This window comes from Mytilus edulis, chromosome 1 (assembly GCF_963676685.1).
Source record: "Mytilus edulis chromosome 1, xbMytEdul2.2, whole genome shotgun sequence".
NCBI lineage: Eukaryota > Metazoa > Mollusca > Bivalvia > Mytilida > Mytilidae > Mytilus > Mytilus edulis.
The window spans coordinates 83,397,752-83,416,159 of NC_092344.1; the positions used below are offsets into that span (position 1 = coordinate 83,397,752).

Genomic DNA, 18,408 nt, shown 5'->3' on the forward strand with positions numbered 1-18,408 from the left:
ACAAACAAATTGACTTGCACTTTTAGGCATTACCTTCACTTAGGCAGCTTATTGGTGAAGAAAAGACAGAATATGAGAAAAGATTACAGGAACAGAGAAGACCTGGACAAAATCAAGGTATTATTATAATCGTTTAATTAATCCAACACTGAGAGTATATAAAACATATATTTCAGCTTCACATGAATTAGGTGACTCAGAGTCTGCCATGGACACTGGGTCATAATTGATGTTTGTATGATGATCTTTAGATAAAAAAAAAAAATTGTCAATATGTCTTGTTGGATTGCTGGATTGCTATCTTTTGACATCTGAAGCATTTTTAAAAATCATATATAATAAGTGTATTCTGTAAAAAGTGTGTGTTTAAAGTTGTAAAACTAATTTAAAGTAATTTGTAACTTTATAATTCCAATTTTTTGTTTTAAATTTTCTATGCTTAACTTAATTATTGTTTTCAATATACAATGCAATTAATTATCTATTTTCCTCTTATAGCAGATGAACCCCCTGCAGAGAAGTTCCCTCATATGAATGTTTTGGCTGATCTGGTACCAAGATATGACAATGAACAGGAAGCCTTGTTAATATGGCTAAAATCCACCAATACCAAACAATTACCAGTAAAAACACAGAGACTCAAAATTGTACTGCTGAAACTAGAAACATTTTGTGCACAGTTGGAGGAAGATTTTGAAGTGTCAGCTCTTAGTGTTGGATTAATGGAACGATTAATGGCAGCTCTTCAGAACAGGTGAGAAATTTCATTGAATTCAGATTATTCTACTGGCCTACATTTCATAAAAAATCTTACGGCTAAAATTGATCATAATTCTTACACAATTCAGTATAATTACAATCAATTTTAGTCAGTTTTTTTTTGTGAAACTCAGTACTGATCTTGTGGGGAAATTACTTTCAAACTATCAAAATTTTGTCTTGATAGACAATACTAATCTGAAAGGTACCCCAAGTGATATGATATATGAAAATATTAGCAACTCAATAAATTTTCCACCTCTGAGTTAACTTAGTATTCTTAATTGGTTAAATCGTAACTTTGCAATTATAATCTAAACCAAAAACTACACAACCTGTCGAATGGAGCAGCCCAAACCAGTAAATATTCCTTAAAAAAGTAAAATATTCTCAGAGTAAAAAATAAAAAATACTGTATAGTCGTTTAACTATATGGCCCTGATCACTTATCAAAACCAGTATTATTTTTTTCAATATTTTTTTTTCAAATTTGAGTTATCTCCCATGTTATTTCACGAGAATCAATACGATCGATAAATTATTAAATAATTTTTATTTATGCGTATAGTATTAAAAATAATAAAGCATGTGTAATAGTTAAGAAATATTTAATAGCCAAAACAAAATATATCAAAAGGAATTCTAGAATTTGTAAACAATATTTTGTTTATATACTCATTCTGGAAATTAAAAAAATTTCTTTTGTTCAAATATTGACAATTTGTTTGCAAGTTGGCTTCTCTTCCCATGAAATTCCCTCTACCTTTCATCAACTGCTGCTCTGCTATTCTTCTTCCTCTAACATTTCTCTTTACAGGGAAATAGAATGTGGTGTATTGCCACATTTGTTCACTTGTTAAATAAAAATTGAGCTGGATTGTTGCTGCCTTTGGTACTTGTGTAAACTAAAATTGGCCAATGGCAATGGGTTGTTATGCTTTATGAATTGCTATGGTACAAGTTAGAAAGTAACTCTTTACATACAGTTTGTGCACAAAATCTCACCACGTCCTGAACCCTAGATACAAAAGGTGAACCTTGAAATGACTCATTTAAAGGAGTAGGCAATGTAAGATCCCTTTTCGGCCCCTAAATTTAGCATTTTTACAAATTTTAACTATTTATTGAAAAGTAGAATACTTCTGTTACATAAATATGTGATGTTTTTTGACAATACAATGCACAAGTATCAGGTATTAGCTTCATATGTTCATGCAAAATGACTGAAATCTTCACAATTTAGTATTTTAGCATTTGTGCTAATTTTAAGACGTTTTTTCAGTCTTTTTAAATGCTTAAAAATGTGTTATATTTGATGATATTATATTGGATTTATTATTATACCCCCGCTTTAAAAAAGGGGGGGTATACTGTTTTACCTCTGTCTGTCAGTTTGTCCGTCCGTCCGTCCGTCCGTCCCATGAAACTTTCGTCACATTTTTCTCAGGAACTACACATCCACCCTTTCTGTAATTTGGTATCAACATTTATATATGTCAGCCATACCGTGTGATGCGTTTTCAGATTCATCACTTGACAACTTCCTGTTTACCGAACACTTGTCTGATTTTACACATGATAGCCAAGTTGAAAATTTTCGTCACATTTTTCTCAGGAACTACAATACAAGGATTTCTGAAATTTGGTTTCAGGATTTATATAAGTCAGCTATACAGTGTGATGCGTTTTCAGATTCATCACTCGACAACTTCCTGTTTACTGAACACTTGTATGATTTTACACATGATAGCCAAGTTGAAAATTTTCGTCACATTTTTCTCAGGAACTACAATACAAGGATTTCTGAAATTTGGTTTCAGGATTTATATAAGTCAGCTATACCGTGTGATGCGTTTTCAGATTCATCACTCGACAACTTCCTGTTTACCGAACACTTGTATGATTTTACACATGATAACCAAGTTAAAAATTTTCGTCACATTTTTCTCAGGAACTACAATACAAGGATTTCTGAAATTTGGTTTCAGGATTTTTATAAGTCAGCTATACCGTGTGATGCGTTTTCAGATTCATCACTCGACAACTTCCTGTTTACCGAACACTTGCATATTTTTACACTATTGATATTATCCACTTGCGGCGGGGGTATCATCAGTGAGCAGTAGCTCGCAGTTTCACTTGTTAAAACTGAACACAACATACATTTTAGACAAAAACCATTTGTAAATTGATGTTTTATGGCATATTTGATACATTTTTCAAGTAAGCTGGAATTATATCTTTAATGATGAATTGAGATAATTTTTTCATTACATTAACTGATTTAATCAACTTAAGTAGACACATTTTTTTTTTTAAATGTCAACAATCTCGCAAAAGATGTACTTCAAATTTTAGAACAAAATAAGCTCCTTTCAAATTTTTTATGGCATTTTTTATTAACCACAGGCATCCAAAAGATCAAAGTCGACAGTATGATTTAGCAATGAGAAGAACTCGACTTAGATTTGCTAATTTACAACAGAAAGAACCAACCAAAAAGAAAGAAAAGTCATTTACACCAGAAAAAGGTAATATTCACATGATATGTAGAAAATTAACAGAATAAACCCAAAATTAGAAAAGATCAAAATGGTTTTATACAATATTAATACATTAGATTTTTGTCTGACTAATTCAAAGTTAAAAGTATAATATGTATTTCTTTACTTCAAACATTAGAGAGCTTTTTACTATCAGTCTCTCTTTAGCATATGTTGAACTTTGGTAGGTATCTGAAAAGTATTGTACTGTTGATTTATTATTATTTGTGGGTAATCAATTTTTGTAGATTTTGTGGTTACAGGTGAATCATGAATTTAAATGTTGAAGGAAATACAAATTTTCAATATACATGTATGCAGACTGTTTTAAAACCATGAAATCATATATCAATGAAAATACAATTTTACTTGATCATCAAAAATTGGTACCCATGGAAATAAATGAGTACCGGTACACAGTATATTTGCATAGCTATCTTTAAATCGAATTCATATTTTGGTTTTAAGTTATTTTTAATACTCTTTATGAAAAGTTATAGTTAGTAGAGATAAAAATGTTAGTCTATTTTAATCTAAAGCTTTTAAAATTTATAAAAACTATCATCTTTTTAAAACTTTATTTTCATTTTCATTGTGGAAGTTCCTATTGCTTTGTGTTTTATTGAAGTAAAACTGGTTTAGGTTAGCAAGCCAATTATATTTATAATGTTCAGATGATATTGTTAGTTTTATTCAATTTGCATACATAACTTTTTGGACATGACCATTTGGGAACCAGCATTTGTTGCAATTATGACAACTCTTATAGATTTGACCAAAATATTCATTATTGATAATGAAAAGTAGGAAATTATTTTTTTTTTTAATTCTGAAATACAAAATGCAATGTATGTTTTCAGTGGCCTTTTTTTGTCTTTCCCAATCTCATGTTTTTAATTCTTCAGTTTGTCTATGATTGATCACAATATCAGAATTTAGAGTATGAGTTGATACTGAGCTTGAATTTTATTTCTAGGAGATTTAACCGGATGGCAAACAGCTTATCTGTATGAAGTGATGAAGAGACATTACGATGAGAGAGAACAGTTACTGAAGTACTTACAAGATGAGTCAATCACAGAACTAATGGAGGCTGCCTCAGAAATGTCTGCTGACGAAAGGAAGTCTAGACTAGCAGAACTTCAGACAAAAAGGAGGAAATTAGATTTAGCCAACTCAGGTGAGACAAATTGTAAAAAAGTTACAAAGTGTATGAAAAAACAGCAGAAGGGGCATTATACTTTTCCCTTGTCCATCTGTACATCTCAAAATTGATTTGCATTCTCTTACTTTGGCTTCAACCAAATTTTATGAAACGTATACACAATGCTTATAACCACAAAAGACAAATCAATTTTGAAATTTGTGTGGAGTCAATTTTACTGTTCTCAAGTTTTACCCGTTTATAATGTTATTTGAAAGCTGGGGCTTTATCTGTGTCCCATGAACACATTCTCCATTCATTTTTGTCTCGCCTTGACGGAGTCAAAAAGCGAGATATAGATATGCTGTTTCCGGTGTCTGCGGCGACGGATCAACAATGTATTAGTTTGTGATTAGGTCTAGTTTATGGTGAACCACAAGTGTGATAGGTCAATCATATTTGGTATGCAGTTGTATAAGCATTGGCACATCTCATTTCCATGGAGATTATTTGGTCCTGCCCCCTCAGTCATGGTCTATTGACTTCGAAACTTTTGCTTATTTTACATGTATTAGTTTGTGATTAGGTCAGTTTATGGGGAACCACAAGTGGTAGGTCAATGATATTTGGTATGCAGTTGTATAAACATTGGTATATATCATTTCCATGGAGATAATTTGGCTCTGCCCCCTTAATCATGGTCTATTGACTTTGAATTTTTTTCTAAGTTATCATGTATTAGTTTGTGATTAGGTCAGTTCAAGGGGAACCATTAGTGGTAGGCCAACGTTAATTGGTATGCAGTTGTATAAGCATTGGCACATCTCATTTTCATAGAGAATATTTGGCCTCACCCCTCAGTCACAGTCTTATGACTTTGAAACTTATCTTAGTTTATCTATGATGAGTTTATTTATCTTAGTTTACATGTATTAGTTTGTGATTAAATTAGTTTAAGATGAACTGCTAATGTTTACAGTTGGAAGGCAAACGCCTGAATCTGACAGATAGAGGTCAATTTGTCGACAAAAAAAGAACCCGTATGTAAAATGTTTACGCCCACAAACAGCGCCACGTATAATTTTTTCTACGGCATCTTTGAGAACGATGTCCCATTCTGTAGTAAATTAAAACATTAAATTAACTAAAACATAGAAAAGTAAGTGTAAAACACAAATTGAAAGATATATTTGCAGATGACTGTTTATGCATGATACGCTGGCAATGTGGGCAATGTCCTTTAATCCAAGACTGAAAATTAGTTTGTTTCCTACGTCAAGATGGCGGATTTCGATGTTTACATTTTTTCACCTATTTATAATCTGACACAAATTCGTATCCAATCATTTATTAGGAATTTTATTATTGATCTTTGAAGATCATCCAATCACATTTGCCGTTAGAAAGTGGCTACACGTTACCAGCCGTCGTTACAAAGTAGCCATGTGTTTTGTGGGGATACCTTGGGAATGTTGTGTATTCAAAAGTTACGGTAAAAATCAATGTTATCTTCCTTATATTTCCATGCATACACAATTTATAACAGCAAATCCATTCTTAACAGACCCCATAAGGTAAACGGACATATTTAACTGTCTGCTTGAGCAAAAATTCGTGTAAATAAGCCTAATGGGTCGTTTTGAATTCAAGCACAGCAGACAAACACGTGGTAGATTGTTTATGTTTGACAGTTTGTTTACGTGAATTGCACGTTGATGTTACTATATACTTAACCTTTATTGTGTTATACTTTCAAGAGTTATATAATACATCTTACCCTGGAAATACGTCTAGGTAGGTGCAGGGACTTCCTTTACTTGGTCCTTAACTGGTGAGGGTGTAATGATACATTACAGCATTTTTTGCATTATATATATTTCATGTACATGTACATTTTATGTACACAAAGAACAATAAAGTAAATGAACGTACATGGGTTTAATTCCCACCCTAGGTATACATTTTGACTCTCATAACAAGTTGGAACAAATAGAGCAGATAGCAATTGACAATAATGTAATTCTAAAATGATAATTGATAGGGTTAAATCATCAACATCATTTTTTCTAGTATACAGCAGCTCCTCTAAGGATTGGTAAGGGCATACTTTACTAAAAGTCCATAGTAAGGCAAAAGCTATTGTTACTCTTATTTTCCTCATTTGCCTTAAAACAATGGAATGTATTGATTGTTGATGTATGTAAAGTGACTTGTAATTTAACTGTCACTGCTAACAGAGACTTGGACTCTGGTGATAAGTTTCCAAAATGTTATCTCATTGGCAACTATACCATAAATGTCAGTTTCCCCTTTATAAGTTTTATGAAAAGAATTTAATGATAATATAATAATAAGTTGTAAAAAAATTGAAAAGTTAAGCACAAGTGCCAAATCTAATTGGCTTTTCATTCAAGAAAACCTAGAGGCATTGAAAAGTGTTGAAAAATAAATGTTTTGAACTAAATAAACTATCAATATATAGAGTACAGATATTGTTTTAATTGGGCCTTTGGGAATATTTGGCTGTTAATTGAAGATATAATTGTTATATGCCTTTTCAAATATATGTGTGGCTCTGATCTGGCTGTGGTTTAAAATCTAAGAATGGAGTTGGTTATCTCCATATTTATCTGATTAATATCAACATCATTGTTCCATTATATATACATATATATGTAAATCATTGTAATACATGTACATTACTTTGCTCTTCATCCCTTTAATTGGAATAAAATATCTTGTCTTATACCACATTTCTTTATTTTAGTACTGACAGGTTAACTTTTAAAAGCATTTAAAGTAAGTGAGTGGATGACAAGCTTAGTCAATGATTGTAAATCCAGACAATATCATGATTTTTTTTATATAGTAAATAATGTTATTAAAATAGTTATCTCAATTAAAAGAACTGACATTCCGCTTTGAATTTATTTCTGATATCAGGATAATAAATTTCTTTTTGTTGTCCTTTTTCAAAAAAATTCTGAACATACTGTATTTAAATCAGTTTTGTTTTTGTCTGAGACTACTATAACTTGGGAGGTGACCACAATCTCTATGTTATACATTGAAGTAGTCTCAGATTTTTGTAGTCCAATTGACTATGTATTTTAGAGCAGGTAAATGTGAATTTGGATTAAATTTGAAGTTGATTCAGTATATCTAATGACATAATACCACTATTTTATTTCAACAAAGCATTTTCAAATTTTATTTACTGGTCAGCTTAGGTTATTATCCAATCAATAATTTAATTGAAAGGACTTAACAGTTGGTTGCAGGACTTTTGAATTCAAATATAAGAAAGAAGAAAAAATATAAAGCAAAACTTGAAATATTACATATAATAGGATTTATGATAACTGCAGGATATCTGATTGCAATACAGCTTTTGTTCAGTTATCTTTGTGTTGATTATTATGTTTTAAATCCCTTTCTGGTTCTTTGGATATTCAGATTTTTTTTCTCTTGATTAAGGCAAGCAACAGAACTTGTACAACTTATGTAGTTTCTTATCTCAGGGTGAATCCAGAAAATTTTAAACATAAGTGGTGGTATTCTCAACCAAGGATAAAAAGGATGATTCCAATTTATATGCATGATCCCATTCAAATGTATTAATCTTCCATAAAAAGACACCAGACTCCCTGAGATCTGCTTTTGTATCTTAAAGCAGCTATAATAAAACAAAAATTGTACATGTACTTCTGGCTACTGCAGATTGATTTTATTTTCAATCTATGGTAATGGTCACAATTTTGAAGACTATATTTCCTTTTTTTCCATATTTTTGTTTAAATGTAATCTTCTGCTTCTGTTTCTATTGTAACACAGGTTCTTTTGAAAAATGACTGATAAACCCATCTTGTATCCTTCTATCTACCAAAAAGGTGTTTGAGAATATATATATACAATAAGTTCAAGTTTCAGAGAAAAAGTCAGTCTGTTATAAAATGTAGGTAATTGTCTTCTTTGGAAGTGTTCAACAACCTGTAAGAACTTGAAAAAAATGTCATATTCAACCTTTCCATGACTATTTTAATGTTACAACAGTAGAGGAACATGGAATATTGAAAAGTTATTCAAGAACTCTTCGAAATAGATCTGCAATCATTAATTTTACTCAAATTTACTGTTGTGAACTTGCAATATCCTACGATGCGAGTACCGAGTTATCTCCCTTTGAACTCCGCTTCGCCACGAATAAACTGACACAATTGCGTATCCGGGTTTTTTGTGATCTGATATTGTTATATAAGAAGGAAAAAACGGTTTTACTTCATATTTTATACCCCTCAACACGTTACCAAACCTATTTAAGGATTTATTAATGATTTTCCGTGGACCTACGCAAATTTTCAGAAAAAAAGTTTCACTTCATTCGTGAATTTATAACATTTTAACAATACTTTTTTATTATAATTATATAAAATAAGAAAGCTTATTCTATCTAGAATTGAACTCTTTGGTTTTTATTAATGTACGAGTACAAATAAGACGATACGAGTCCAAAAACCACGAGGCATGCACGTTTACCAAAAAAATCGTAAACTCTGACCTTTTATCACGTGACCAATGTCTTGAATTTAGAAGCCATTAAATCGTTTGCCGTTCAACTGTTTAGTCAATATTTGGTATGCAAATTTATTGGCATTTGCAAGTATTGTTTCCATGGTTGATAAATTATTCATAAAATAAGTCAATGATATTTGGTATGCAGTTGTATTAGCATTGGCACATCTCATTTACATGGAGATTGTTCAGTCATGGCTCATTGACTTTGAATATTTGCATAACTTGTGTAAGATATTAAAGTATTGCTATTTTGATTTCAACATTTGCATAATTAAAATTACAAAAAAAGCGATACATATCTCTGTGATTACAGTTTATTATTTTTTATCTTTGCTTATTAATATTACTTTTTATACTTAAAGTAAGAAATACTCTGATTTAATTAAGATTTTGTGCAGAGTTGAGTTGTTGGATTGAAATTCAGACAAATAAATGTTGTGTAAAATATTTTTTAAAAAGATTGACATGAGAGTAAACTGTTTTAACAGGTGACAAAGAGGATTATATTAGTATCCTAGAAGAGGCAGTAGCAATAAGTGCTATTGGCAGAAAATCAGGAAGAACATCAATGGATGAAGTCACTGTGACAACTCTGAGAGATTTACAGGACAGACAGGATAGAGAACTTGCAAAATTGTTACAGAATATAGAAAATGTTGTAAGTATCAGAAGCATACTTACAAGATCATATATTTATTAAAAAAGAACCAGTTCTTGCATGTTTGTCTGTTAACACAATTGTATTGTACAATGTATTGTAGTACCTCTAAAGTTACTAAAAAGAAGCTTGAATTATTGTATATTTCAAGGTTTCAGGTCAGAAGCCCAACATTAAAGATTTTCATCAAAGAGCTACTTTCTTGCAGTCATTCTTTAACTGAGGTTTGGTCCACTAAAGTTAATGAAGACTAATCTTTTTAATTTTATACTCATGTGTCAAAGGTCTATGGCACGTATTAGTGCTTTGTTAAAAAAAAATGCCATAATTTACAAAAAAGATGAATGAATACCTTCTAACTAGTAGCTAATTTCTGAAGCTTAGAACTGATATGAATAAAATCTATAATGGTACGGTAGAAGAAGTAAGTAAAATAAATATTATTTATGTATTTCAGACTGAAGAACAGTTAGAAACTAAACTGGAGGAAGAAAAGGATGCCAGACAACAGGGAACAGTTCACAATGTGTTTGACATACTTACACAGACAGATGATTCTGTCAAAGAAGATGAACTTATCATGGTAAACTTTATAAATTTTATTCTGTGACCTAAGCACAGAAAGATGTCGGATTATTATTGCCCACTTGTAGCCACAAAAGTCAGTTTTGATAAAATAGAGAATGTGTCAAAGAGACAACAATTCTACCACAGAGTGAAAAAACAGCTGAAGGACACCAATGGGTTTTCAACACAAAGAGAAAATCCTGCACCTAGAGGCACACTTCAGCTGGCTCCTTAAAAAATGTCTTCTAGTTCAATGAAAATGGACGTCATACTTATCTCCTAAACAAATAAATGAACTAAAATTAAAAAACATACAAGACTAACAAAGGCCAGAGGCTCCTGACTTGGAACAGGTGCAAAAATGTGACATTGTTGAACATGTTTAGAGAGATCTCAACCCCCTCTATACCTCTAGCCAATGTAGATTAAATAAACACACAGCAATACACATTGTAAAACTCAGTTTAAACTGATTTCTGTTTTGAAATGTGATTTGCAAATGCAATGGCCATTAGCAATTTACACTTTATACTGATGAAGTAAATTTCTATCTTAATTTTCCAGTTATTGGAGAAGAAATACTCCAGATTACAGGAAAGTTTGTTATCTGAATGTCTATGTCAGTCATGTGGCAAGGAATCATGGGATAAAATGGCTGAGAAAGATAAACTTGTAAAACTAGCTCATCTAAAAGGGCAAGTCAAAGACATGATACAGAAAGGTAATTTTTTGTGTAATAGATATTTTCAAATTCATTAGTTTAGTTTGATAATATTAAGATATATATATATTTTTGGTAATTTCTAATAGACCATTTTCATAAAACAAGTTAGATTAAAGTATAAAAGTCAAAATCAATCATATAATATATATATATATAAGAAAAATTTTGTGGAAACGAATCTTTTTATGTTTTCTATACATGATGAATTCATCAGTAAACAGTAGAAGATATGCAATTGTAATAGTCTGTTGACACATATTCTTATTATGATTTATTTTAGGTGACCATGTTGGATTGAAGGGTTTAATTGATGTAATTACATTAGAGAAGTCAGTAAGATCATTAATGGGAATCCACAGACACCAGTTTCTACAAAAAGCACTGGGTATGTTTTTAGTCGAGAATTGATTTATAACTTTTATTCCTGTAATTAATGTTATGTAATCTTAGAATGCCAAAAGTTAAGTTTTCCATCAGAATTATGTTAAATAAGGCAAAATTATTTTCCAAAACAATATTATATGCATCTCGAATTTCTTCGCAGTAACGAAATTTGGACTGGTTTGAAAGAAATGTTGAGTACTGTTCAACTTAAAGTTGAACAATGTGTTTTATTCAATTTTTTTTTTAAATAGAATTAAATTTCAGTATTTGGAAAGTTTTATTTCTGGAATTTTTTTTATATTGTAGGTGATGACCTAATTAATGAAGAAGAAATAAAAGACAAGATGAATCCCATTTTAGAAATACACCACAGAAATCAAGAGGAAGTTGGTCTTCTTTTACAAATGATTAAAGGTAATGAAGCGTGTATAAGCATGTGAGAAAGACTCATACCATATACCAAGCTATGAAAGGACAAGACATGAAAATATAGAAATAATTCAAACGAGAAAACCAAAAGCCTATGTATTGAAAATTTAACATAAAAAACAAATATGATAGACCACAACCAATGATAACACTAGAATAAAGGCTCCTGACCTAGATCAGACACATCCTATGTTTAGAATGTGGCAGGTTTAAACATGTTTTTAAGTGGTCAAGCTCCCCCTTAACAGTGGACAGTGGCCAAGCTGCACATTGTATAAAATCAGTTGAAAAAGATGACTCAAAGTTCCAATAATTAAGCATTAAACATTAAGGCAATTTTCTGAATTATTCTTCAGATTATTATGTCCAAATAGGTTTACGTTATATAGAATATTGTTAAGTATGAGCATGTTATAGGAATTCTTTATGTGATGATTTTTTCTTATAAACTAGATAACAGAAGTAAAACAAGCATGTGTCCATAGTAATGGGATGCCCCACTCGCACTATCATTTTCTATGTTTATGTTTGGTGGACCATGTAATTTGGGTAAAAATTCTAACTCTTATCATAGGGAACATGTGTACTAAGTTTCAAATTGATTGGACTTCAACTTCATCTTAAACTACCTTCACCAAAAACTTTACTAAAGTGGGACAGACAGACGAACAAAGGAACAAATGGACAGAGGGACGAACAGACCCACAGACCCGTAAACGTATTACCCATCTACTGTTGTAGGTGCGGCATTAAAAATATTTTAAAATTTTTAAAAGGTACTGGCCAAACATGTTATCCTTAATTTATTTTTTTATAACTTGCAGGTTCAGGTAGCATGTTTATGGATGAAGCAGAACAACAAATACATCTCATTAGGTTAAAGAGAGAAGTTTTTATAGGCAGCCATTTCGACTTTAGGTTTGCCAATGTTGCTATGCTGATGGGTTTAGCAGAAAGACAGCAGGCTACAGGAAAACCAAAGTAAATGAACATAAGTATAAGATTATTGTCCGATATGTAGAGAATATGATATTTTCCTTACATATTATTAATGTAAGCTGACTTTCTTTTGCAAACTTGTGAAAATTTAATGTAAGATTTATTATTTGGTGTACAGACAGTAGCATATATATAAGTAAAATTATACTGCTGTTTTGATTCATGAGCTCTGAGCATGCCTTGTGATATTTCAAGTTGGTATAAATTATCTGTAAAACAAAGATTGGTTCATTGAAGACAAATTACTTTCTGATTTAAAAAGAGTAACAAAATTGTTCCAAAAAATTTGAAACTCTCAAAATTTCAAATTTTTGCAACAATATATTGAGAAGAAATAATCGGCATCACTTTTACTTTTAATCACTAGTTATTATGAGAAAATATGTTTTTATAGCCAATCAAATTAATGGACAGGAAACAAAAGTAAATGTGAAAACCTATGTATATGTTGTTCTATATATACAATGCCTTATAAGAAACTAATGGATCACCTAAAATTGTGCAAACAACTTGTATGCATTAAATAGATTATCATAGATTACTTAGTCATGTGTTGATGTGTTTATTTCCCAGGCTTGTTGATGATAGACAGCGAATTGAAATGGTTGCCATTGCTACTATGCAAAACTTCAAGCAAGGTCGTTTCTTGAAGAAAAAAGATGTCAGAGATGAAGTAATGAGGGGTCCTGGAAAACATCTCATGATGGTAAATCAAAATTAAATGGCTATGATTTGGCTTTGCAGTACTTTGAAGAGGAAAATGAAATTTAGAATAGAAATGGGGAATGTGTCAAAGAGACAAGAACCTGACCAAGGAGCAGAAAACATCTGATGGATACCATTGTTTTACAGGCGGAACATCCTTAAGTTTACACCTCCAATGTGATTAACCTTTTAAAAAAAACAATGTCATTGTTTAATAAATTACCATGAAAGATGGTCAATATGAGCTGATGATACACATTTTAATGGTTATCACATTTGTCATTGCAGAGTTATACAAACTTATACACTAAGACATTGAGATTATTTATCAGATAAATTGCAGGATAACTCAAGTTTGGTGTACACAATAATATGCTAGATTCACTGTATTATTATATGAATATTGTTTCAATAGAGATAAGAAGATGCATTATGAGTGCCAATAAGACAACTCTCCATCAAAGTCAAAATTTGTATGAAGTAAACCATTATAGGTCAAACTAAGGCTTTAACACGGAGCCTTGGTCTCATCGAACAACAAGCTATAAAGGAAAACTGACTAGTGTAAATCAATTCAAACAGGAAAACCAACAGTCTAATCTATATAAAAAATGAGAAAAAAACTGTGAAACAACATCAACAAACAACAACCACCGAACAACAGGTTCCTGACTTAGGACAGGTGCAACAGATGCAGCATGTTTAAATGTTTTAATAGGTACCAATGTTTGTATACGAATTTGACTGTTAATCTTTATTGCAGAACTATTAAATTTTATTTGATGAAACAGTTAATATCGTTAATTGATTACCAATGTTTTTATCTGTTTTGTAGGAATCTGTAATAGTGCTATTAGATAGAAGCCATCAAGATGAACAACAATATTTACTGTTGCTTTTGACATCACCACAGAAACCTGATGTTGTCATGGAGATACAGTCTTGGTCACAACAACAGAGAAAAGACCAGTTATGGAAGCTACATTCCCAAAGACAGGAAATATTGGCAGGTACAAGTCATCACAGTAATTAATATGATAGATATAATGTAGTATAAGTGCAAATAAGACAACTCTTCATCCAAGTCACAATTTGTAAAAGTAAACCATTATAGGTCAAAGTAAGGTCTTCAACATGAAGTATTTTTGCTCACATCAATCAGCAAGCTATAAAGGCCCCCAAAATAACTAGTGTAAAACCATTCAAACAGAATAACCAAAGGTCTATCCTATATAAAAAAAAATTAATGAGAAACACTTATGAGGGATGTGTCTTCTTTCAACATAATTATATAAAAGAGAATTGCATCTGTTTTAATAATTAAAACTTTTTTATTACAATTACAGAAGTTTTATGTTAGCTTCACATAAATTTTTTAATGTCATTATTCAGACTAACTATATTCATAGTTGTTAAGCTAAATTAATTGTTTTCATATTTGTTCCTTAACATTTACAAGTTATTTAGTATCATTTTAAGTAACTCATCAAAGTTATACAGTCCAGTGTATATTTGTAGTGCCAAACAGTAGAGAGTTTAACACAATCTACAGCGAAGGTGTGATAATTAAGAAGGAGATCTACCGCCATCGTCTTAATAATGAACAGAAAGAAGAAGTTGATGATGAGATTTTACATAAAATGTTATTGGCTGATCTTTTATCTCAACAAAACTGTGATGCTGAAAAAGTTGTTCAGTCATTTATAGAGGTTGGTAATACACATTTAGGAAAGAGTCATTGATCATCACTTCACTTGTTGTATTGCCTTTGACAATCATCATATACACTATGTTTTAGTGTATATGATGAACTGTTTGATAAGCAACAATTCTTCTCATTTGCAAAAATACAAGATAACCCAGTTTAGGAAGAACCTATGTTATACTACCAATATATTGTACACTGTTCCCAAATCATGCTTGATATGATGGTACACAGCCTTTATAATGGTTTTGTGACAACAACAAAAAATCTTTTATTTTTGGTTTTGATATTAATAATTTTTTAACTTTTTGACCATAAAAATATTTTGTCAGTACTGTGACTTGAATGCAGGATTTGCTCTCATCCTTTGCATTCCATCCAAAATTTATCAACAGATCAAAAATATTTTCATGCATTATGTAACTACTTCCCAATTCATTCAGATAGTAATTATCATCAATATTTATCTCTGATAAATAGGAAGGACAAGACTTTATCAAGCTCCAGACAAAAATAATAGAAGAAAAGAGAAATGAAGTGAGAGAAAACATTGCTATAGTCCTTCTGACATCAGAGACATGTGATTCTTCTAGTAATGAAGAAACAGAAATATTGGAAGCTTTAGATGGAAAATATGATGCACTCAGGGACAAACTACTGGCTGAGGTTCTAATGAAACAGGTAAATTATGTCATATAGATTACTCACTAAAATGTCACAGTGTTCCAGCTAGGCTGTTTTCAAGGGCAGTCCACCCACCCTTTCCCCAGTGCTGCCCTGTGATCTTTTTACTGTTTCAAGGGCGGGCGCCCTGCCTTTTTAAAGATCAATTTCATATTATTTTGTTCGTTTTGTTTATGATCCACCAATTACGAAATTTACCTGGCAACAATTTTATGACTTTGTTTGCGACCCCAAACTAATCAACGTTTACAACAGATGTCCTTATCTGTTGTTACAGCTAATCATTTATCGGATTAATGATCATCAACATTAATTCATTTAAATAGAATCGATCAAACAGCATTTATCTTTGAAGAAAATGATGTTTATACAACAATTATTTATCTTAATCTTTTTATCATTGTTTAATGGAGAAAATGTAAATGACAGGAAAGTCAACTTGTGGAAAACATCATTTTACTTGTTCTCCATTAAATAAATAGCAAATTCAGATGTATTTGTCTTTGATTGCCCTCAATTTTTATACGAAAAATAACAAAACCGACCACCATTGTTGATTGTATACCATCTTCTATGTACTGTTTATAATCCTCCAAAGAAGGAGCACAGCCGACATAACATAAAAAAATCACAGTACGAAAAGATGAAATACATGGGTCAAGTGAAATACCTATCTAATGAATCACAAAAACAGAGTAGGTGTGTTGGAATAGCTATTATTTTTACTGAAAGTACTTGACGACAGTCCTTTAAGTTGGATGATGAAAATGCATATCTTTGAAAAAATATAATTTTTTGTGTTTGATAACTTTGGTTTGTAATCTTCAACCACTGAAAATTCTTAGTCTGCCCTTCCACGAAATATTTGATTAGAATTTTTTTTTAATTTAAGAATTTTCGAAAATTCCACCTGACAACTGATCAGACAATAGTTTTAAGTTGAATCAATGCAGACAAGATCATTAACTGATGCTCATTAGCTAGTAGACACATTTTTCTTTTGAAATACAACTGACATATAAGGATCGTAATGGTGCTATGTGGATAAATTTATCGGTTTTCAAGAGCAAAATTGGCAGCACATCATCCCTACAATGGCTTCCATTTCTACGATTGTGAAAATGAACTGGCGTATGGAGAGATAATTTTGACTAAGCAGAATCCTGACTGAAAAGGTTCATTTGAGCCACACCAATTGTCTCATATACTCTTATCGTGAGTGCGTTGATATTGAAGCCAAATTAAATACATAAAATCATACCAATTTTCGTAAAAAAGTCATTCAAAATTCAAGCATGATTGTTGTAACCTAAAAGTGTGATGGTCATAACTTCAAATATAGTATTTTGGATGATGGTCGACACAAATATTTGAAGGTCAATCAGTGAATATAGTGCTAACAGTTGCTCCATTTTAACTGAAACTTGCTTTTACCATAATGCCTGAGTTATATGCTAATTGATTATGTGGTTAAATAATTGCCCTTTTTCAATGGCATTTACCCGTAAAATTGCCCTTTTTCTGACTAGCACCCTGCCCTTTTCAAATCCTGTCTAAAAAACTGAGTATGAATATATTTTATTTTAGTTATAGCTATCATAAATGGCTTACAGAAGTTCTTTTTATGCCCCACCTATGATAGTAATGGGGCATTAGGTTTTTTGGTCTGTGCGTCCGTTTGTTCGTTCATCCGTTCGTTTGTTCGTTCGTCCCTCCGTCCTTCTGTCTGTTCGTCCCGCTTCAGGTTAAAGTTTTTGGTCAAGGTAGTTTTTGATGAAGTTGAAGTCCAATCAACTTGAAATTCAGTACACATGAGCTCTATGATATGATATTTCTAATTTTAATGCCAAATTAGTGTTTTGACCCCAATTTTACGGTTCACTGAACATAGAAAATAATAGTGCAAATTTCAGGTTTAAGTTTTGGTCAAGGTAGTTTTTGATGAAGTTGAAGTCCAATCAACTTGAAACTTAGTATAAATGTTCCCTGTCATATGATCTTTCTAATTTTAATGCCAAATTAAGAGTTTTTACCCCAATTTCACGGTCCACTAAACACAGAAAATGATCGTGTGAGTGGGGAATCCGTGTACTATGGACACAATCTTGTTTATGTATAATTGACTTCAATGATACTTAAGCGCTCCTGAAACGATTAATCACAACATCAGTAATAAAGCCTCTTTGACAATGGAAAAACATTGTGACTTGAGGGATTAAAACTTACTGTGTAAGATATTAAACACTTTCATAATCTTAAAATGGAATAATTGTAAATATAAAATATTGAAATGCTCCAATGTTAAATGATTAAACTCATTATTTTTAAGCTTGGAGAAACAGAATGGAATAGGTTAAGTGAACTTGAAAGACAGAAAAAACTAGCAGAATTAAAGCTTAAGGAAAGACAACTTAGAAGGGATGGAAAATATGATGAAGTTGCAAATATCATTGGTGAGATACTGTTATAAATGTATAAGACTTGTTAAAAAAGAATTGCAACTTAAAACAACATTGCAAAAAGTCAATACAA

At 31.3% G+C, this 18,408-nt stretch overlaps 1 protein-coding gene across 3 annotated transcripts in view; it reads left to right on the plus strand.

Annotated features, from left to right (window-relative positions):
* The window catches only part of LOC139492623 (trichohyalin-like), an 81,752-nt gene that overhangs the window by 13,606 nt on the left and 49,738 nt on the right, over positions 1-18,408 (plus strand). For 2 of the 3 annotated variants that reach the window (XM_071280776.1, XM_071280789.1), the window contains exons 12-26: positions 27-117; positions 499-754; positions 3,169-3,290; positions 4,279-4,482; positions 9,510-9,679; positions 10,137-10,262; positions 10,811-10,967; positions 11,251-11,355; positions 11,661-11,768; positions 12,608-12,764; positions 13,356-13,488; positions 14,323-14,497; positions 15,006-15,196; positions 15,673-15,873; positions 18,206-18,329. In XM_071280776.1, coding sequence (XP_071136877.1) covers positions 27-117; positions 499-754; positions 3,169-3,290; positions 4,279-4,482; positions 9,510-9,679; positions 10,137-10,262; positions 10,811-10,967; positions 11,251-11,355; positions 11,661-11,768; positions 12,608-12,764; positions 13,356-13,488; positions 14,323-14,497; positions 15,006-15,196; positions 15,673-15,873; positions 18,206-18,329 — 2,320 coding nt within the window. The remainder of the gene's footprint in view (positions 1-26; positions 118-498; positions 755-3,168; positions 3,291-4,278; positions 4,483-9,509; positions 9,680-10,136; positions 10,263-10,810; positions 10,968-11,250; positions 11,356-11,660; positions 11,769-12,607; positions 12,765-13,355; positions 13,489-14,322; positions 14,498-15,005; positions 15,197-15,672; positions 15,874-18,205; positions 18,330-18,408) is intronic. The other variant, XM_071280782.1, reaches the window with a different exon arrangement.